This window comes from Syngnathoides biaculeatus, chromosome 20, assembly GCF_019802595.1.
Source record: "Syngnathoides biaculeatus isolate LvHL_M chromosome 20, ASM1980259v1, whole genome shotgun sequence".
Taxonomy (NCBI): domain Eukaryota; kingdom Metazoa; phylum Chordata; class Actinopteri; order Syngnathiformes; family Syngnathidae; genus Syngnathoides; species Syngnathoides biaculeatus.
Genome location: NC_084659.1, coordinates 14,863,720 through 14,884,745, shown reverse-complemented (window position 1 = coordinate 14,884,745; position 21,026 = coordinate 14,863,720). Strand labels below are relative to the sequence as shown.

Genomic DNA, 21,026 nt, shown 5'->3' with positions numbered 1-21,026 from the left:
AAAACGCCTTACTATACATGGGTGTTTTTTTCGCAAAAAACGCCTTACGATACATGGGTGTTTTTTCGCAAAAAAACGCCTTACGATACATGGGTGTTTTTTCGCAAAAAAACGCCTTACGATACATGGGTGTTTTTTCGCAAAAAAACACCTTACTATACATGGGTGTTTTCGCAAAAAAACACCTTACTATACATGGGTGTTTTCGCAAAAAAACATCTCACTGTACATGTTCGTTTTTTTCGCAAAAAAACGCCTTACTATACATGGTCGTTTTTTGCGAAAAAAACGTCTTACTATACATGGTCGTTTTTTCGCAAAAAACGCCTTACTATACATGGTCGTTTTTTCGCAAAAAAACGCCTTACTATACATGGTCGTTTTTTCGCAAAAAAACGCCTTACTATACATGGTCGTTTTTTCGCAAAAAAAAACAACAAATACGCCTTACTATACATGCTCGTTTTTTCGCAAAAAAAAACACCTTACTGTATACATGGTAGTTTTTTCGCAAAAAAACGCCTTACTATACATGCTCGTTTTTTCGCAAAAAAAGCCTTACTATACATGGTCGTTTTTTTTCGATAAAAAATGCCTTACTTTCCATGGTCGGGGTTTTTTTTTCGCAAAAAATGCCTTATTGTATACATGGTCGTTTTTTCGAAAAAAAAAAACTTCTTGCTATACATGGTCGTTTTTTTGCAAAACACGTCTTACGATACGTGGTCGTTTTTTCGTAAAAAAACGCCTTACTATACATGGTTGTTTTTTCGCAAAAAAACAAAAACGCCTTCCTATACATGGTTGTTTTTTTCGCAAAAAAACGTCTTACTATACATGGTCGTTTCTTACGCAAAATAAACGCTTTACGATACATGGTCGTTTTTTTTTGCAATAAAACGCCTTACCATAAAAAAAAAGTAATGAAAACGTTTCTGTCTGTATTTTATATACCGTAAATTCCGTGACTTTTTTCACACGCTTTCAACCCTACGGCTTATGCGGTGATGCGGCTAATTTGTGCATTTTTAATTCTAACGGCCGCAAGGAGGCACTCGAGCAGAAAAAATAAGAGTGAGACCAGTGGAATATACGTGCTGAGGAAGTGACTTTTATCGGGCCAGCCCTGTTAGCGCTGCGCTAGCATGTCACTCGCGTGTCTCAGTGATTTTTACTCGTCTGTTTTTTTTTTTTTAACCGGCCCTGTTTGTGCTACCGTGTTGTTGCTTTGTTAAGCGTTAGCTCGCTGTGCTATCGCCGCACTACCGTTAGCATTATCGCAGAGCTAGCATTAAATTCTGTGTACCGACCTTCTTTGTAAATATCTCATGTTTCACTGTGGGCACTTGCGGCTTTTGCACAGCTGCGGCGTACGTATGTACCAAATGGTATTTCCTTTACAAATGTACTCGGTGAGGCTTATAACGAGGTGAGCACTGTAGGCCGAGAATTACGGCACACGGCTAGAATCGTATTCAGAGTGTCCATCATAATGCGTACGAAGTATCAGCTCCACGAGTTCTTGTTTTTCCGTTTCTGTCCCCTTCCCGCGCATGTGGGCTCTCTGCCTCGACACGCCGACTCGTCCTGGTGGTCCTGTACTGATTGTAGCTCCGCTGATAAACTTTATCTCGCCCGCTCATCGCGCCAGTTTACGGGAATCACCCCCACCCCTTTGTATTTTTATTTTTTTCAATTATAAATGCAATATTACTATGCTATGCTTGCTTTAAAAAGCTTGTCGAATGCCAGTATGCCTACTTTAAGGAGTTTATTAATAATTGGAGCATGTGCCTTTTTTACTGCATTCCAGTCCGGTGGTGGGAGGGGGGTCGGTGTGTGTGTGTGTGGGGGGGGGGGTTCCAAAATATATCATGATATAAATGTCTCACCTCTCAGCCATGCCCTAGTAAGCACATTTGCACACTTCCTGTAAGAAATCTGATTAAAATCAGCTCGTGCATGTCCCCCCCCCCCCCAAAAAAAAAAAAAAAACATCCATTCTGCAGGAAGCTTTCATTTAAGTAGCTTCATATTCTCTACCTTCACAGCGCAACTGAACCATCAAGCCCAGGGTACCAGCACTTGACGACTTACCGCAGGTCTAAATTCACACGCCGAAGAACTTTGTTTTGGATAGGCCTTGAGCTACGGTTCGGCTCGACGGCGCCCGATGCGGGTCTATCCAAATCCCGTGCTTACAATGTACAATATCGTGTTTTATTTTTCCTTGCCATTTTTGTGGGTTTTTCGTGGCTTCCGTGCAGGTCCGCGTCGGCGGGAAGAGAAAAACATCCTGCCGCCGTCGTGCCGCATGCGCTTCAAACGGACGACTGGATTGGGATTCAAGAGTCTCAAATTGCAAAATATTATTCATTATTCACGTTTGGCATCTAAAAGTTGAGGTATTCGACTCACAACCCTTTTTATCGGAACATACATGAAATAAAGTACCACAGCAGAAATATGACATGACAGAATAGTTTCCTCAACCATTAATTAAATTCCTATAAAAATTTGGTAGCAGAAAAAAAATGCTATATTTCAACATTATTGATGAATTTTTGATCATATTTTAGCAAGCATCACGGAAGTTTCCTTTTCCGAGCCACATCTGGTCCCCCGGGCCTTGGGTTTGACACCTATGAATTCCATGTATTATTTGTTACTTTCAAAAAGATAAATTACATGACGTACAGAAAGATGTACATTACTGTTTAGCATATTCAAGGATGGGCCAAAAGTAGGTACAGCGTATCGTATACACTTCAGAATATTATCTTTTCTTTTTACTTGCTTTTAATTGCTCAGAGTTGCCATTTATCTTTGCTTTTATCATTCCTCCACTGAAATGTACTTTCCAACCCCCCTTCCTTCCTTCCTTCCCTCCCTCAGACACGTTAAATATTTTTCATCTTTCCACTTGCTATTTCTTTTCCGTCCCTCCATCCCCTCTTCCATTTTCACTTCCCCTCAGCCCATCTTTTCATTTTGCATCCTTCCTTTGCCGAAAATGACTTTGTCTTCCTTCCTTCATCAGTGAAGATCAGAGAAGTGGCTTTAAAATATGTTCTGTGTTCCTGCAAAAACAATATACTGCACCCACTTTTTGCCCGATATAATATTTCACGTCCTCGGTGATGTTTTGCAAAAACTAGTATCTGATGTCCTCACGACATTTAGGCCGTTTGTGGCCAGCTTCCAGCGACGTCCCGTCTGCGCTCACGTCCAACAGTCCCTGCAGATGCTTGATGTAGTCGATGGCGGCCCGCAGGGTCTCCACCTTACTGAGCCGCTTGTCGTCGAACTCCCTCGGCAGGCGCTCCCGGAGCCGCGCGTACCCCTCGTTGACGCACCGTACCCGGTGGCGCTCCCTCTCGTTCCTCTTCCGGATGAACGCGGGCTGCAGCGAGTATTCGCACGCGCTCGGCGGGCCGGGACGCGGGTAGTAGCGCAGTCCTCCGTGCGCGAACCTGGGGCTGCGGTAGACGCGGTCCAGGTGCAAGGGGGCCAGGCCCAAGTGGTGCAGGTGCGACCCGGCAATGTCGACGGAGAAGCAATGGAACGCCCGTGGGTTTATATATGGAATACGCTCCACCGGCTCATTGCGGTACGACATTTTCCCCTGCAAGTACACGCAAATTAATTCACGGACAATTGCAAACACGCAAAATCAATGCAACTTACAGTACTTGTGACACTCTGAGCTCATCCCAGTTTAAAAAAACATCATAATAAATGTAGAAATCACTGCAAAAGTCTCTTCACAACGAGCACTCGAGTCTGTGTGGCAAGTTGTTGCAGTATTTTGGAGCTTTTTGATGTGACACCGTGGGGTGGGTGTGATCTCGGGACGCGATCTGGAACCGAGATAACGTTTTCTTAGCGCGCTGGGGCGAATATCACCATGACGACTGGAATGGAATTGTCGGAGGTTTTGTCCCCCCCCCCAAAAAAAAAAAAGTTTTTAAAAAAGGTGATATGCGTGGAAGTAAGTAATTTTAAAAAATGTAAGCTTGTTACATTAAAAGAAATCTCTAAAATATTCGTTCTTCGCCGCATTGCGCATGCGCAACTGTGTCCAGTCTGGGGTTAAATCACTACTGATTTTAAGAAAAAAAAAAAAAAAAAGACTGGATGCTCACTGGCCACCAAAACTGGAGTCGCCATCCGCCATCTTGATACTCCCAAAACAGTTTCGCGGCTGTGAGAAAACTTTCCACAGGTAAATTAAAAAGATTCACTTTGACACTGTTAAAGTTTGTAAAGGTTTTTTTTTTTCCCCGGTGACCTTAATTCACTTGAACAAAGTTTTGTTTACAGTTGTTGTTGTTCACTGTTCACTTAACCCATCTTTAAAGGCTGATTGTTTTTTTGCGAAAAAGCAGTGTCAATATTTTCCCAAACTTCATCAGTGGATAAGCAAGAAAACACATTTTCGGTGATTTTTTTGGGTGAATTTCATAATATAGGACGCTGCAAATTTGAATTTGATTTTCAAATACGAGGAAAAAAGTTGACATTTTCTGTCTGAAATAGGACGTCGCAGAGCCAACAAATGAACAATGCGTTTAGCATGTATTTTCCCATTGCGAGTCCATATTTTTTATGACAAAAAAATGCTTAGTTTTTTCCCATGTTATGATGATAGTGCTTCACAGCATATTTTGGGAAAAGTTAACGTCACGGAAATCGGGCCCTACGTAATATGCAAGGTTTCTTGGTAGTCACGGTGAAATATGTCTTTCTTTCCACTTACCACGTCGAATTAAAAATCCAATTTTAATTCTACTTGCCAAACGTTGAGGAAAAACACCATAATCCAACCCATAATCCATATTCTCTACACGTTTTGGGAGTTCCAAGATGGCGGCCAACTGTCTTCAACTACTTGACATACCGCTCGATGTGTACGCGCTATCAAGTCTCGAGCATTAGGTTAAGTGCGCATGCGCAGTAAAAGTGCCGCGATGGCCCCCTTCAAGCAGAAGGTATTGTTATGCTGTTTTCATTTTTACGACGCATTCACAAACTGTTCGTGTTTTGAAAGCTGGGGGCTCACACTTGAAATTGTTTCGTGACATTTTTTTCCCCGACTCATTTTGTAGCACTTGACAATAGTCGTAGTTATAGGTCATAGTTGTGAATCGAGAGCGAGGCTAACGCTTAGTTGAGCACAAGCTGGGTTATGGTTATTAAAGTAGTAATAATAGCGCTGGAAATTGTCCCTCCCACCCCGTACTCCACCCCCACCCTCCAACATTACAGATTCAAATATGTGAGCGTACCCTTGTCTGGTTTACCGATGGAAAGCTGTTGATTTCAGGTAAGCTAACATTGCTACCACTGTGTATTTGGATGCAGTTTTGCCAAGAGTTGGGTTTTTAGTATGAAATATAATATGCATCATAAAATGGACGGAGCCATTTGATTTGCCTAATTAGTCTTATAAGTGACCCTGTTCTAGTATGAACGACATGAACCTGAGTCCAGTGGGCATGGACCAGCTGAGTGTGCCTTCAGTGAGTGCGAGCCACTTGGGTCTGGCCACCTCACCCCCGCACAACACCATCCCCACCCCAGGTCGGATAACCTTTCAAACCCGCGTTGTAACTGCGTGATTTTTATTTTTAATCACGCCGTCTCCTGTTTTGCAGGGATACCAGTGGCGATCCCCAGCCTGGGTCCTTCCTTGGGCGGCCTTCCCTCGGCGCTGTCCCTCATGCTGCCCATGGGCCCCCTGGGCGATCGAGGAGTCATGTGTGGCCTCCCGGATAGGAATTACTCCCTGCCGCCTCCTCCTTACCCACACCTGGAGAGCAGCTATTTCCGACATATATTACCAGGTAGGCCATCTGAGAAATGAAAACGACACAGTTAAACAAATTTACCGTCATTCTTTGAAAATAATGCACAATTTTTTTCCCCCAAATATTGTCAAAAAGTCAACAGGGCGCATTATTTTTAGCCATGGATGTAAATAAAAAACTACAATCACATTGTATAGTCATATACAAGTACATAGAGTAGAGAGATAAAGGTGTACATATAAATTTCGATATCACATTCAATGTCTTATGTTACACATTTATATTTTTTCACGGGAATGTGCGCCACCAACCTGAACTCTGACCTCCTCGGGGGAGGCGTTGCGTCTCACGATCGTTAGCGTATCATATTTGTTGCTACTGTACCAAACATCAGAAACGACTGCCTGTGAGTTTGTTTTCACTTAAACGAAGACAAAAAAATGTTGACTACAAGGGCTAGTTGTGTAGCCGCTAAAGAAGTGTCACCTACAACGTGAGCAGAAAGTCCGTAGTACGGTCGTAAGATAATTAAAAAAAAAAAAAAAGAATAGCACACAGAATTCAAACGCTCACTTTTTCAAAAGTGCCCATTACGCTCATTTCTACGTAGTTTGAGCTTTCGTTTTGATCGCGACCTGACGCTATGAAGAGAGATGGTAGCTGAACGGTTGGAATATGCACAAATATTTTATGCACAAATATTTAATGCAAAAAATGTTGAAGTTAAACAGTGTTAAATAGTTTATTTATTTAAGACTGTAATGTGTGTTAACAGTATTAATAAAATGTTATGCCATCGCTGAGCATTTATTTTAGTTTGTTTAGGATTTTTTTACGACAATTGCAGAAGATATGTATCAGCTGTATCAGTACATGCACAAAGATTATTCTGATTATTATTAATGATTGTTGTACAGACGTTTTTTTTAAACAAATACAAGTACAAACAATAAAAGTACATACCTAGCAAAATAGAAATACAGATAATTCCTGATATTTTGAGCATATGGGTAGCAGCAAATTGGTGGTGCGCATTGTACAGTGGTAGAAGGGTTTTCCAGATTTTTGTTATTTTAATTTATTTATTTTTGGGGTCAACTTTGGGTGTGCGCATTATACTCGAGAAAATATGGTATTTGGTCATTAATCAATATCCGGGACATACTACAAAATGAGGAGTGGTTTTTAGTTGATAGTAGCACTCTCTATTTATTTAGTTATCTATTTAAATATTTATTTATTTAATGTTTTTTAAAAATATATGTTGTTAATTTATCAATTTTAATTAAGTTATTCAACAATGTCCCTCTCCCCCTAAATGTCTTGTGCCATGCGCGTTTTTGCTGCTCTAGGTATTTTGTCCTATTTGGCTGATCGTCCACCACCTCAATACATCCATCCCAGCAGCCTCAACATGGATGGTACCCTCTCTGTGGCCAGCGCCAACTCCTCGGGTCTTGACCCTTACAGCGGAGCGGGCGGCCCACTGGAGCAGGGCCTGGTGCCCATGGACTCGAGACAAGTCAGTGGCCAGGAAGACCTTCACCAGACTGGCACCCATGACCTGGACTCGACAGGGTTAGCAATGGAGTCCCGTGACAGCAGCCCCATGTCCCCAGACAGGATGGGTGAGGAGCTGGCTTCCATGGACGCAGTCGGGGTGGTACCGGTCTCTGATGGCGGGAGCCAGCCCCTTACTGGGGTGGACTCCTCAGGCGGGGTGATGCCCCTCTCTGTGCTCGAACTCCCCATGGTGATGGAGCCGGATCACATGGGGACCCGCGTGGGCAATGCTGGCGGAGGTGGAGCGGGGGGGCTCGGGGACCAGCTCCACCAGAGCGGTGAGCTGAATTCGGGTGTTGTGAGTGTGGTCCTCACCAGCTCCTTGACCGGCCAGGCCCAGCTTGGGCCCGTGTCGCTTCACGGCCACTCTGGGATTGGGCTAGAATCTGTGAACGTCTCCCCCATCACCACGGAGGTATCGCTGGGTCCGGAAAACAACCTGGTCCTGGTCAACTCCACCCTGCAACTGGAGGATTCAACCCCCAACAAGGAGAGCATGGTCACCGGTTACACTATTTGTAAGTGTCTTTGGAATTGATTTTAAAATAATAAATAATCATTTTCAATATTCTGCTATTTAATAATCACTTTTCAGGGTGTAGTCTGTGCGAGCGCTCGTATACCTCAGACTGCCCAGAGCACGGCCCGGTCACTTTCATCCCGGACGCGCCCATCCAAAGCCGGGCTCGCCTCTCCATCCCACGTCCTCTTTGCCTACGCATTTCCGCTACCGACGAACCTCTCGGTAAGATAACTAAATACACGGCGGCAGACGTGCAGCGCAGTAGCATGCCGACGATATAAAGTACCTCATATTTATTGTTGACGTCAGGCGTTTTTGCACGAGATATCATCCCGGCAAGGACTTGCTTTGGACCGATGGTTGGCCAGCACTGTAGCAATGTGGATCTCTCTGATTGGCCAGAAAAGGCCACGCCTCAGATCTGGAAGGTTAGTTCCCTCAATTTTAGCACGTAAAAACATCCGTAATGTTCAATTCAAATTTGAGCCTATTAAGATACAGCGGTACCTCGGTTTTCGAACGTCTCTGTTTTCGTACAAATCGGTGATAGCCAAATACGAATCTGGGGCGCGTGTTTCTGAGCTATCGGAAGAAGTACGGCGTGGCGAAATCGGCGATCAGCACCGTCCTGAAACACGAGGATGCCCTCAAAGCAAGTGATGTTGCTAAAGGAGCAACTGTGTTGACCAAGCAGAGGCACAGACCTCGGAGGAAGTCGAAAAGTTGCTTCTTATTTTCGTAAACGAGCAGCAGTTAGCTGGGGATAGTGTTGGCGAGGAAGGGCTGAAGGCAGGAAGGAGGTTTCAAGTGCCGAAATAAAAGCTAAATGCGCTAAATGGAACGACATCCAAAAATTTTGTCGAACTCCATCATTCTTACAAAGGCTGGGGGGGCGAGTCGCTACAGATATGTCCATGCACTCCCAGCCTAGCATACGCTACGACTAATGCATACATTTTTAGCAAAAAATAAATATATTTCTTAAAGGTTTTAATTATATAAAGTATTTAAACTATACATGTATTTCTACGATGCAGTTTATTATCAGGCAAAGCTAAAAAAAAAAAAAAAGAATAAAAAACGCTTTCAAAACAATATATATTTTTTCGGCCTGGAATGCATTATTTCATTTTCCATTCATTGTAATGGGAAAATGTGCTTCGGGTTTCAAACGTTTCTGTTTACAACCGGCCTTCCGGAACGGATTGTTTTCGAGAACTGAGGCACCGCTGTATTTGACAACAATAAAAATATCTAAAATGTCATTCTTTTATCCTGAAGTGTGATGAGTTTTCCCAAATGACCCAAAATAGACACAAAAATGAAAACGTTTGAAAATGTCATTGTTTTGTCCAGAAGCTACAAAATGTATTTACACCGAGCTGGATTACTGCTTTTAATGTCAATATTTTGGGTCACGCTTGAAGTGTGCATGGGGAAAATTTCCGATACGTAACGAAGACTTTATTAACGCCCTTGTGTTGCGACAGATGTACCACAACAACGTGCTGGAGTTTTACATCGTGACGGCCGATGAGAACGAATGCAACTGGATGATGTTTGTGCACAAGGCAAGGTAGGAAGGTGGAGTCTCTGGACTCAGAATTTGAGCTCGAACAGTTTTATTGACGCAAAAGAGGCCTCTATAATCACCCCACAAATAATGTTTCAAACTTATTTTTAAATCCATCATATTTGTACATTGAATCCTTTTGTGCCCGTAGGAGCCGCGAAGAGCAGAACCTGGTCGCGTACTTGGCCAATGGGAAGCTCTTCTTCTGCAGCACCGTGGAGGTCCACCCCGACGAGGAGCTTCGCTTCTACTACAGCCGAGACTACTGCAGACTCATGGGTCAGATCTGTCTGTCTACGTTCAAAACCCCTGCTTATTTGCGCTGGGGCAGTTACAAATTTGCCGAGTTGCTAATTTTTTTGAATTATTTTTTTTAACACTATCATTTGCTGAAAATTCTTATTTGCTTTTCCTGCCCTCATACATGTCCTGTACTATTCTAACATATTTCCCCGCCACACCAGAATTGCGCATGCAGTACCACAGTTACTCTCTTGGTACTCTGTCTTGGGCTTTCTCTTGATCCACAAAGACACAATGTAGCTCCTTCTGACCTTCTACCTACTTTTCCACGAGCATCCTCAAGGCAAATAATTAATCTGTGGTACTCTTTCTAGCTTTACTGCCTTTCTAATTTCCCCGTTACACATCATTGGCACTTCCTGGTCCTTCACACTTGCCTTTTCTACTCTTCCTTCTCTCTCATGTTCTTCATTCATCAACTTCTCAAAGTATTCAGTACACTACTTGCACCAGTCAACACATTTCCATCTCTATCCTTAATCACCCTTACCTGCTGCACATCCTTCCCATCTCCATCCCTGAGCCCATTAGAGGGGACTGCCAAAGTTGGATGTTTTGGAGACAAGGTTAGAGAGAACAGACTTCGATGGTTTGGACATGTCCAGAGGCGAGAGAGTGAGTACATTGGTAGAAGGGTGCTGAGGATGGATTACTTTCCCCAGTTCCCATCCCTTTATTCCAAAACATGACTTCTAATAGTCAATGCAGAGAATGCAGAAACAAATTAGGATTCAGTTCCCGGTTTGGTCTGAAAATGGGCAAAAATGTTGATTCTTGACTTTATTTACGAACCTACATTCTACATTGCGCTGCTGCCGATATTGTACATTATATATGCTGACCCCGCCATCGTTTATCCAGGTGTCCCTCCTTTACCCGAGGCTCCGCTCTGCCAGTGCGGCAAAGACTGCTCTTCGTTTCCGGACCTCAAGTCTCACATGGGCAACCACGGCCACAACCGGCCTCCTCGTAGCCACAGTCCGCCTCAGCAGGACCACCCGCTTCAGCAAGAGCAGCACCCGGAGGAGCAGCGACCGCCACCTCCAGCGGACGAGAAGCTCGCCAACGGGATTTCCAGCTCTTCGTCCTCGCCGTGGCCCCAAGTGGCAGGACAAACGAACGGGAACAACCTTCACGGCAATCAGAATTCAAGTAAAGGTACCTCCAGAGTGAACTCCAACGGTCAGGGGCACCCGCGAGAGAAGAAATTCAAGTGCAGCATGTGCTCGCGGGCGTTCATCACATCCACCAAACTCAACGTGCACTTTATGGGACACGTTGGCATGAAACCACACAAGTGTGAATACTGCAGCAAGGCCTTTAGTGATCCCAGCAATCTCAGGATGCACCTCAAAATACACACAGGTATGTGCATATGTGCTGCGTTTTGAAAAAGAATTCCACTCACTGAACTATATAGTAAGAAATACAGTGAAGAAAACAAGTATTTCAACACCCTGCTATATTGCAAGTTCTTCCACTTAGAAATCATGCAGGGGTCTGAAATTTTCATCGTAGGTGCATGTCCACTGTGAGAGAGATAATCCAGAAACGATTTTATGATGTTTAACAATTTGTGTGATACAACTGCAAATAAGTATTTGAACACCTGTCTATCAGCTAGAATTCTGACCCTCAAAGACCTGTTAGTCCGTCTTTAAAAGTCCACCTCCACTCCATGCATCATCCTGAATCAGATGCACTTGTGTGAGGTCATTAGCTGGATAAAGGCACCTGTCCACCCCATACAATCAGTAAGACTCAAACTTGTAACATTTGGGGGTGTTTTTCTGCACATGGGTAGGACGACTGCACTGTATTAAGGAGAGGATGACCACAGCCATGAATTGTGAGATTTTGGGGAACAACCTCTTTCCCTCAGTCAGAGCATTGAAGATGGGTTGTGGTTGGGTCTTTCAACATGACAATGACCTGAAACACAAAGCCAGGAAAACCAAGAAGTGGCTCCGTAAGAAGGACATCAAGGTTCTGGCGTGCCCTAGCCAGTCTCCAGACCTAAACCCAATAGGAAATCTTTAGAGGGAGTCGAAGCTCCGTGTTTCTCAGCGACAGCCCAGAAACCTGTCTGATCTCGAGAAGATCTGCGTGGAGGAGTGGGCCAAAATCCCTCCTGCAGTGTGTGCAAACCTGGTGAACAACTACAGGAAATGTAATTGCAAATAAAGGCTATTGTACCAAATATTAACATTGGTTTTCTTAGGTGTTCAAATACTTATTTGCAGCTCTATCACATAAATAAATCATCCATTGTTATTTCTGGATTTTTCTTTTTAGATTATGTCTCTCACAGTGGACACGCACCTACGATGAAAATTTCCGACCCCTTCATGATTTCTAAGTACGGTTTATTCGGTCGCTGTTCTTTTCTGTGGCCAATAACAGGTCAGAAGAACTACCGGTGTACAGTTTGCGAGAAGTCCTTCACTCAGAAGTCCCACGTGGCCTCTCACATGCTCATCCACACCGGCGCCGAGAAACTCAAGTGCGACCTGTGTGAGCGGACCTTCATCCGGAAGCACGATCTGAACCAGCACATGTTCTCTCACACACAGTACGTGAATACGTGGTTTTGCATTGTAGTTATTGCATATGGATTTTTTTGGGGGGGAGGTCGATGTGCACACTCCTTACTCCCCGTTTATGTTGTCGTCTTTTATTTTGCAGTGAACGTCGAATTCAGTGCCCCAAGTGCAACAAGCACTTCCTGAAGACCAACCACCTAAAGAAGCACATGAACTCCCACGAGGGCCGCCGGGACTTTGTGTGCGAGAAGTGCCACAAGGCCTTCCTCACCAAGTACCACCTCACGCGCCACCTCAAGATCTGCAAGGGGCCCAAGGCGGAGCGCTCGTCCCGGAAGGGGCGACACGCGGCCGAGGAGGAGGACGACGACGAGGAGGAGGATGAAGCCGAGGACGCGGGGGGAACCGGAGGAGAGAGGCTCACGGACTCTGGGAGGAGTGAAGACGTTGGTGGATACTCTGAAAAGTCACTGTCGCCCCCTCACTGACTGCAGCATCTACAGCCATGTTAATTTATTATCATGCCATACATTACACTAATGTCTACTTGTCATTTTTTTCAAGCATTAACCACATTTTCTTATGTTACATTCATATTGAATATCAAAAAAACACGAGCGCTGCTACGACTCTGTCGTTACTTTTGAAGTGTCTATTTTTGGTTTTGGTGCATAAAAGGTGTCATTCTTTACCTGGCTTTGATTTCATTTTTGTGTGAGTGAGTGATATTTCTCCATAACTCCTCATTTCGATAACACTCCCCTTTTTAAGTCTAACTTTAAATTGTACTTATTTATTAGAAGGTGATTAGTAATTAAAATTGTGGGTGATATTTAAGTGGAACCTTTTTTGGTGGTCACATTTCAGATATTTTTCTGGGGGGGTGACAGAATTTTAGTTTGCGGTTTTACAAAATTCTTAAATTAAATTGAAACGGTTTTATATTAATGGCATTAACGTTTTCAAGGTACAGTTTGATAATTTTTTCATGATTAAAAATAGCTTAGTGTCCCAATTCCTTCATTCTTAGTATCAAAACAATAAAGTACTGTCCACTTTTTTTTTTTAAGTAATGGAAAATGTCAGTGTCAGGTTCACTAATCAGACATTCATGAAACAGGACAAAAAAGGAAACAAAGACACCAGTTCAAGTCTCGCGAGGAGAGAGGAGAGGAACTTTCTCGTACAATTCACCACTGCACTCTTTGATTATCCTCTCCGAAGCACTTCAATTTATTTAGTTTTGAGACGCCCCTTATTTACATGGATGTTACAAAAAGGAGACGAGAAGCAAAAGTTTGAAACAAAGTGTACACGTTTGTTCATGTGCGTGTGCATGTGTGGAAGATTGCTGAATACGTGTGTGGTCATCATTTCTTTTAACAGGCAGCAGTTCTAACAGTTCTGATGATTAGATGGTTTTGTTCTTGCTATCTCCTGCTTGGAGGCTGCCACGTTATCTAGAGCAGAGCAAAGCATTTCTTTATTGGAAGCAGATGTATGATAATTATGATCACAATTATTCCTCCAGTCAGAAAATGCTGTGGGAAGAAAACAACTTTTGAAAAGGGCTAAAATGAGATTGGATTCAATAGGAATTGTTAAAAATATATATTTTTTAAATCGTATAGATTTCTAAGGCATACTGAGCTGGTTATTATTTCATCAATTTTTTTATTGTATCATTGGCGTAGTTGAGTTTCACTCCGGACGACCATGAAAGAAGAACTGCAGTAACGGGGATAACCCGGAAGTAAACAAACCTCCTTCCGGGTCTCAATCATTAAAGAAAAAACATGTAACGTCCGGCTTTCGTCAGCGTGCTATGAAAGCTTTTATACGCTATAAGGTATTTTACAAGCTTTTTTGTCGTTAATAGCTGTAATATAATATTATTGAAATTTATATTACCATTTGTGTGCAAATTCTTTGCGCATATATCACTGTTTTAATTTAAGCTAACTTAGCAACTGCGCTAAAACTACTACACGAGCACTACTATTCCTATCTCGGTCTATGTTGTTATGATTTATAATTGTTGTGTTATTGTCCCCTCTTTCTCTCTCTCTTTCTCTCTTTTCTCAGCCTTAACTTGGTAAAGATGTTTACCCCACCGAAGGACGGCGTGGTATGCATGATTGACAAGGCGCTGAGGATGAGGAGGGAGGAACACGCTCGTCAGGTGGTCCTCGCCTGGGCTGTCCTCAACGTATCCCTGGCTGGCATGATTTACACTGAAATGTAAGTTGATTTCCCCACGGATAAGTCGAAATCATCTTTGATAGATTTCACTATTCATTTAGTGTATAGAGGTCGTGCACGTGACGTCACCATTTCCACGGCGCCATATTGCCGGTCAAACTGCTGCTCTACAGTGTGGGATACATTGAACTGGAGGAGAATATTTACAATACTCGAGACCTGTTGTGCTGTTGGTTATCACAACAAACGAGATAGATATTCAATGAGATCATTCTTTGGAATACCATCTGAAAAGACGAAAAAATTGGATTTCGGCAATTACACGTGACGGATAGTGCCCGACCAAAATACACACACGCCTGTTTAGTGATCGCTTCGTTTCAGGTAGGAATTATTCTTCTCAATCTCAAATGACCAAAAAGTATTTATAATGCCAAGTTGGCTCATTTGAGAACAATGCGTGTTAAAAAAAAAACAGTGGTTAATGGAGGTTAAGTGTGACCACAATCGCTTCCATGTACGTTCCATGGAGACAACTCCGTCCTCTTTATAGTTTTTTTCAATCATAGTTATTGAATGTGAGTTTGTGTAAAACTAAGGGTCACTTATTTAAATTTTAGTATTTGTATTGAATACTACCTTAAAAGATCGATGGATTCCGGCAAAGGTTAAGCCGTCAAACCCATCACTATGTGGGATTTATTCCTGATGAGAACAGATCCAGCAACCAAGTACTCGTATGCGTCCAAACTTTTATACGCTGTCAAACTTTTCTGTGTAAATCTAGACAAGCAGAAGATGGTTAACAGTCCAATTTCTTATCGGCGAAAACATCAACTTTGGCATTGAATACGGGTTCTCTATGCCGAGTTTATCTAATTTTTCCACGTACCGTCGTTTAAATTCACCTTCTAAATGTCTGACAGTATCGGACAAGACTCTGGGAGTCGTGCTACAAGACATATTTTCGTGTCGTCGCCAACCGACTTAGCGTTGAGCGATGCTTAGCTTGACCAGCAATATGGCGACGTACACAAAAGTCACGTGATTTTATGACGTAGGTGCACGAGCTCTATTGCTGTGTGTGAGGTAACTAGTGGTTTATTATGTTGTAAATACGAATATAACTTCGGATTTAGGTCTGGGAAATTGTTGAACCGATACTTCAACATCAACTACTGGCCTATTTGGTACATTGGTAAGTCTCTTCTATTTTCAGTTATGACTTTTACTGATACAATATGCTTAACGCGTTCATTAATTTTTAATCACAGAACTCACGCTGGCGTCGCTTTTTAGCATCAATGCTCTTTTTGATTTCTGGAAATATTTCAAGTACACGATGGCTCCGTCCACCATCACCGTATCCCCTCAGCAGCATCTGCTCCTGGGCCTGAGAAACACAAGTGAGTTTGAAAGAAGTTTGGTACTTATCGAAAAAATACTTGCACGGACCTGTATTTGTTGACTTGTTTATTTTCTCTCACAGGTATTCAGGCTTCTCCTCCCCAGAAACCGGAGAAAAAGGAGAACCCCGGTCCGGCGGAGTCGTCCCCCTTGCAGGGCCAGAGCGTTCTGAGTTTCAGCCCGTCTCGTTCTCCGACCACCAGCCCCAAGTTCTCCCCGAGCTGTGTGCCAGGCTACAGCCCATCTCTTAGTAGTACCACTACTCCAAGTAGTGCTCCGTATTCTCCTTCGATAGCCTATGGGAAGGTACGTTCCTGAGATGGTATAGAACTAAGTGGTGTTCAGACATTTTTTTTCCATTTTTCCCTCTTTTTAAATTGTTTTTTTTTTTTTTGGGTACCTTTCCAGGTGTTGAGCTACAGCCCGTCGCCCGGCTCCCCACCATACCTCAGCAGCGTCGGGACGCCGGAAAGCTCCGTGCTGAGGGCTCGGTACCGCACGCCGCCGTCTGTGTTCAACTCGCCCGGAAGCGAGGAGGATTACATGGAGGATCTGAAAAGCCTCGAGCGATTCCTGCGCACGGAGGAGGAAAAAAGCCACCGCAGTCAGCTCGGTATAGTGATTTATAACATTTATCACGGCAAATTAAAGATATTGGACTTTTGGGGGGAGGTTTCTGGAGGGTCTGGAAGGTCAAATTACCGTAATTTCCGGCCTACAACCCGAGATAATTTTCACATGATTTCAACCCTGCAGTTTATGCGGTGATGCAGCTAATTTGTGCATTTTTTTGTAACGGCTGCAAGGGGGCACTCGAGTGGAAAGGGTAAGAGTGAGACCGGTGGAATATATGTGCCAAGGAAGTGACTTTTACCTGTTAGCGTTTTGCTGTTGAGTTACTGGCATGTCTCAGTGATATTTACCGGTAAGTTTTATTTTAACTGCCCCTGTTAGCGCGAGCTTTAGCGCAGCGCTAGCGTTAGCGCTAGCTTTAGCTGTCTAGAGGCCGGGAATTACGGTATGTTTGCTTATAAAGGTGATGTAAACATGCGCGAGTGGTAAAGCTATTTAAAAAAAATAAGTACAGATATATAGGCTCGCTGTTGCAGGTTTTGGCCCATTATAAACATCCATCCATTTTCTTTTGCTGCTTATCCTCACGAGGGTCGCGGGAGCCTATCCCAGCTGTCAACGGGCAGGAGGCGGGGTACACCCTGAAGTGGTCGCCAGCCGATCGCAGGGCACATCGAGACAAACAGCTGCCCTCACAATCTCACTTTGGGACAATTTAGAGTGTTCAATTAATGTTGCATGTTTTTGGGGATGTGGGAGGAAACCGGAGTCCCCGGAGAAAACCCACGCAGGCATGGGGAGAACATGCAAAATCCACACAGATGGGGCCGGGATCGAACCCGGGTCCTCGCGGATCCACCGTGCCGCCCCTATTATAAACATTCACTGTAAATATTGTTTTTGTGTGTGTTTTTAGCCCAAATATTGTCTACTTATTCATTTCTCCTCACTAGGGAGCCCCGAATCTGTCTCCCCGAATCACAGTCCGACATTTTGGAACTACAACCGCACCGTAGGGGACTACGCCCAGAGTCTGAGGAAGTTCTTGTACCAACCCGCTTGCCGCTCTCAGGCGCCGTCTGCCCACAAGGATGAGACGGACCTGGGCTCCAAACAGGCTGCGGAAGAAGTGCGGGAAATTGTCGGTCGGACGTGTTTGACGTGTATGACAGACTGGCTTGAAATATGATTTTATTTCACGTAGGTGTGGGCTAGGATCACAACCAGTCGGGGTGTTGTGGACCGCATTGACGGCTGGACAGCAAAGCTGCGAAATGTGAGCGTGTGACTCGCAAGAGCAGATCAACGAAGTAATTTTTAACTCTTTGGTTCCAATCCAATGTTGTGTATGTGGTTTCACAGTGGATCAGTGACACCATCTTGGTCCCTCTGGTGAAGGAAATGGACTCGGTCAATACCCAGCTCAGGAGAATGGGCTGTCCTGAGCTCCAGATAGGAGGTAAACATGGCGGGAAAATCCTGTGGGATGATACCGTAATTTCCAGTTTATAAAACACGACTTTTTTCACACGCTTTCAACCCTGCGGTTTATGCGGTGATTTGTGGATTTTTTTTCTAACGGCCGCAAGGGGGTATTCTTGTGGAAAAGGTAAGAGTGAGACCGGTGGAATATATGTGCCGAGGAAGTGACATTTACCGGTCCGCCCCTGTTAGCGTTGCGCTAGCTTGTTACTGCCGTGTCTCAGTGTTTTTTTTTTTTTTGTTTGTTTTAAACCGGTCCTTTTAGCGCGGCGGTGCTAGCGTTAGCGCTAGCGTTATAAGGCTGAAAATAATGAGGCTGATTCTGAAGACCTCAGTCGACCCGTTTTTCCTCTTTCCTTCCACCAGAGGCCAGCATTAGCAGCCTTAAACAGGCTGCAGTGATGAAAGCATCTTCCATCCCGACTTTGAACTCCATGGTCCAGTACCTGGACATCACGCCCAATCAGGAGTATCTGGTGGATCGCATCAAAGGTTTGTTTACATGAGTGTGTGCGAAAAACGATTCCGATGAGTAGTCACGATTCCTCGTGTTTTGCAAATGGCAGAGCTGGCACACAGCGGCTGCATGAGCTCCTTTCGGTGGAACCGTGGAGGCGATCTGAAGAACCGGAAGTGGGACACGGACCTCCCCGCCGATTGCGCCGTGAGCACAGACCCACGACGTACATACGAGCCCTCTTAACGTCACCTCACCGCTGTTGTCCCCGATCTAGATCCTCATGCACATATTTTGCACCTACCTGGACTCCAGACTTCCTCCGCACCCCAAATACCCGGACGGGAAGACGTTCACCTCGCAACACTTCAGCCACATGCCAGACAAACCCGGTGAGCGCACGTACCTACTCATCCGCATGTCAACGGAACTCGACCAAACACCGATTCTCCTGTCTTCATCCAGACGTGACCAAGGAGAACCTGTTCTGCATCCACCAAAGTAGCACCACACCACCTCACTATCAGCTCATCTATCAGGGGCACATCTCCAGTCTGCCCAAGGTGACAACACAACATGAACGCGTCCATTTTTAGCAGTGGCTGCTGTCAGCCACACCTCACACTCACACACTTTCCCAGATTTGCTGATGTGGCAGGCCACGCGCACCAGGCCCCGCCTCTAAAAGGCACATCGAATGTCTTTTGAGCATGTGTTTGTTAGCTTGGATCCCCCGCCCCCGCAATGACCATGGGTTCGTGAAAATACCGTGCTAACCTTTCCTGGTGCGGTCACATGACCGCAGTCCGGACACATCTTCGTTCCGAGGTCATCCCGCTCGGAGTTATCTCTTCCTTCTCTCGTTGAGCTGGGTGCCGGGATCAATAAAAACACTCTTCCACGCACATAAACAGAAATTCGTCGCGCTTTCGTGGCTTCACGAGAGCCGCAGGAAAAGGAGGGAAAGCCGCACGTGGCCCGAGAGCCGCAGGTTGGCCACCTCCGCCGTACAGCTCCGCAAGCTTCATTTCTCGCTTTCTTTTGCAGGGCAGGAACAACTTGTTCCATACGATCCTCATGTTCCTCTACATCATTAAGACCAAGGAGTCAGGAATGCTGGGGTGAGCCTCTTTCTGGTCGCTTTTGGTCTCCGGACAAGACATTTCTGAAAAAATGTTGACTTTTGAACAAAAAAAATCAACACCAAGGTACAAATGCCGTATTTCATCTTAGGAAATTGTTTGTCATCCTTCTCCAGGCGAGTTAACCTCGGCCTCTCGGGTGTGAACATTCTGTGGATTTTTGAAGACTGACATCCCAAAGTTCACAGCTGATGACTTCAAAGTGGATTTCGTACTCCATTTACCCCCCTCCCATTTATAGTGCTCATCTTTTTCAGGACTTCTATTTCAGAAGCAGAAGAGCAGCACTTCAAATTGAAAGTATATTTACCAGATAGTAGCACTGACTTCAAACTATTTTTTTATCAATAGATTACATTTTCATCATGCCGAAAGTGATACATCGGCGTCAAATTAATTCAGACTGTTGAAGGGCTCACGACCCGTGTTTTTGAATGTAATCCAGAGTACCGTAATTCCTGGCCTACAGACTGCACCTGGTTATAAGCCTCGGTACACAAAGAGTTTAACGTTAGCGCGGCGCTAGTGTTAAACTCTTTCTGTGTACCGAGGCTTATAACCAGGTGTGTTAGTGTTAGCGGGGCGCTAGCGTTAAACTCTTTGTACCGAGGCTAATAACCAGGTGCGATAGTGTTAGCGCGGCGCTAGCGTTAAACTGTGTACCAAGGCTTATAACCAGGTGCGCTAATGTTAGCGCGGCGCTAGCGTTAAACTCTTTCTGTGTACCGAGGCTTATAACCAGGTGTGTTGGGTGTTAGCACGGTGCTAGCGTTAGCGCGGTGCTAGCGTTAAACTCTCTGTGCTCCAAGGCTTATCACCAGGTGCGCTAGTGTTAGCGCGGCACTAGCGTTAAACTGTGTACCACGGCTTATAACCAGGTGCGCTAATGTTAGCGCGGCGCTAGCGTTAAACTTTCTGTGTACCGAGGCTTATAACCAGGTGCGCTACTGTTCATGCGGCGCTAGCGTTAAAATCTTTCTGTGTACCGAGGCTTATAACCAGGTACATTAGCACGCCGTTAGTGTTAAACTCTTTCTGTGTACAGAGGCTTGTAACCTTAGGGCTGAAAGCGTGTGGGGAAAAAAGTCGCATCTTGTAGGCCGGAAATTACGGGATACATTTTTTGTGGGTGTCAATGCTATGACAGTTTACAGGAAAAAGAATGGATGAGATATTTTCTTTTTTTTTTTTTAGGCTCCAATGCCCTTTGTTTAAATTTTTTTTTGATGAAGCATGAACATAAAAAAAAAGAGGTCTGAATGAACTGAATATCGTGGTTATTTCGATTGTGTGGCATTTTTTTCAAGATGTAGGAATTCTGAAATTTTCCACCTGGGACTTGATAAATGAATAAAACAAGAGAAACGCTTGTTTATTTTCATTCAATGCTGCTTGTTTACGTATTTATTTACAGTGATGCCTCGGTTCTCGACCACAATCCGGTCCAG

At 44.4% G+C, this 21,026-nt stretch overlaps 3 protein-coding genes across 4 annotated transcripts; 2 read left to right on the top strand and 1 right to left on the bottom strand.

Moving 5' to 3' along the window:
• Nucleotides 1-1,089: 1,089 nt before the first annotated feature.
• On the bottom strand, nt 1,090-4,926 carry LOC133493704 (achaete-scute homolog 4). Its single transcript, XM_061807386.1, has 2 exons — nt 4,901-4,926; nt 1,090-3,625 (listed from the first exon to the last, which is right to left on the bottom strand). Exon 2 carries the CDS (start codon nt 3,617-3,619, stop codon nt 3,155-3,157), a length of 465 nt encoding a protein of 154 aa, XP_061663370.1. The 5' UTR covers nt 3,620-3,625; nt 4,901-4,926; the 3' UTR covers nt 1,090-3,154.
• prdm4 (PR domain containing 4) lies at nt 4,127-13,006 on the top strand. 2 transcript variants are annotated; one of them, XM_061807385.1, is made up of 12 exons: nt 4,127-4,225; nt 5,269-5,326; nt 5,468-5,583; nt 5,658-5,846; nt 7,163-7,891; nt 7,969-8,118; nt 8,206-8,324; nt 9,387-9,472; nt 9,621-9,748; nt 10,634-11,137; nt 12,176-12,344; nt 12,458-13,006. In XM_061807385.1, the coding sequence occupies exons 3-12, from the start codon at nt 5,469-5,471 to the stop codon at nt 12,801-12,803; spliced, it is 2,535 nt and encodes an 844-aa protein (XP_061663369.1). In that variant the 5' UTR covers nt 4,127-4,225; nt 5,269-5,326; nt 5,468; the 3' UTR covers nt 12,804-13,006. The 2 variants fall into 2 exon arrangements, with proteins under 2 accessions (XP_061663369.1, XP_061663368.1); XM_061807384.1 differs by lacking the exon at nt 4,127-4,225 and adding an exon at nt 4,743-4,991.
• A 1,031-nt stretch (nt 13,007-14,037) lies between these two features.
• tmem209 (transmembrane protein 209) lies at nt 14,038-20,948 on the top strand. The gene is made up of 15 exons (XM_061806726.1): nt 14,038-14,164; nt 14,401-14,556; nt 15,657-15,715; nt 15,792-15,923; nt 16,007-16,230; nt 16,333-16,537; nt 17,451-17,626; nt 17,702-17,773; nt 17,860-17,956; nt 18,346-18,471; nt 18,546-18,643; nt 18,714-18,828; nt 18,902-18,999; nt 19,484-19,557; nt 19,695-20,948. The coding sequence occupies exons 2-15, from the start codon at nt 14,417-14,419 to the stop codon at nt 19,747-19,749; spliced, it is 1,671 nt and encodes a 556-aa protein (XP_061662710.1). The 5' UTR covers nt 14,038-14,164; nt 14,401-14,416; the 3' UTR covers nt 19,750-20,948.
• The last annotated feature ends 78 nt before the right edge of the window (nt 20,949-21,026 follow it).

Excerpts from the sequence above, each read along its gene's own strand:
- LOC133493704 (XM_061807386.1), bottom strand. The coding sequence starts at position 3,619 with ATGTCGTACCGCAATGAGCCGGTGGAGCGTATTCCATATATAAACCCA.
- prdm4 (XM_061807385.1), top strand. The coding sequence starts at position 5,469 with ATGAACGACATGAACCTGAGTCCAGTGGGCATGGACCAGCTGAGTGTG. Across the intron at positions 5,584-5,657 it reads CAACACCATCCCCACCCCAG|GGATACCAGTGGCGATCCCC; the intron begins GTCGGATAACCT and ends CCTGTTTTGCAG. Across the intron at positions 7,892-7,968 it reads GGTCACCGGTTACACTATTT|GGTGTAGTCTGTGCGAGCGC; the intron begins GTAAGTGTCTTT and ends ATCACTTTTCAG.
- tmem209 (XM_061806726.1), top strand. The coding sequence starts at position 14,417 with ATGTTTACCCCACCGAAGGACGGCGTGGTATGCATGATTGACAAGGCG. Across the intron at positions 16,231-16,332 it reads CTTCGATAGCCTATGGGAAG|GTGTTGAGCTACAGCCCGTC; the intron begins GTACGTTCCTGA and ends GTACCTTTCCAG. Across the intron at positions 18,829-18,901 it reads CCACATGCCAGACAAACCCG|ACGTGACCAAGGAGAACCTG; the intron begins GTGAGCGCACGT and ends GTCTTCATCCAG.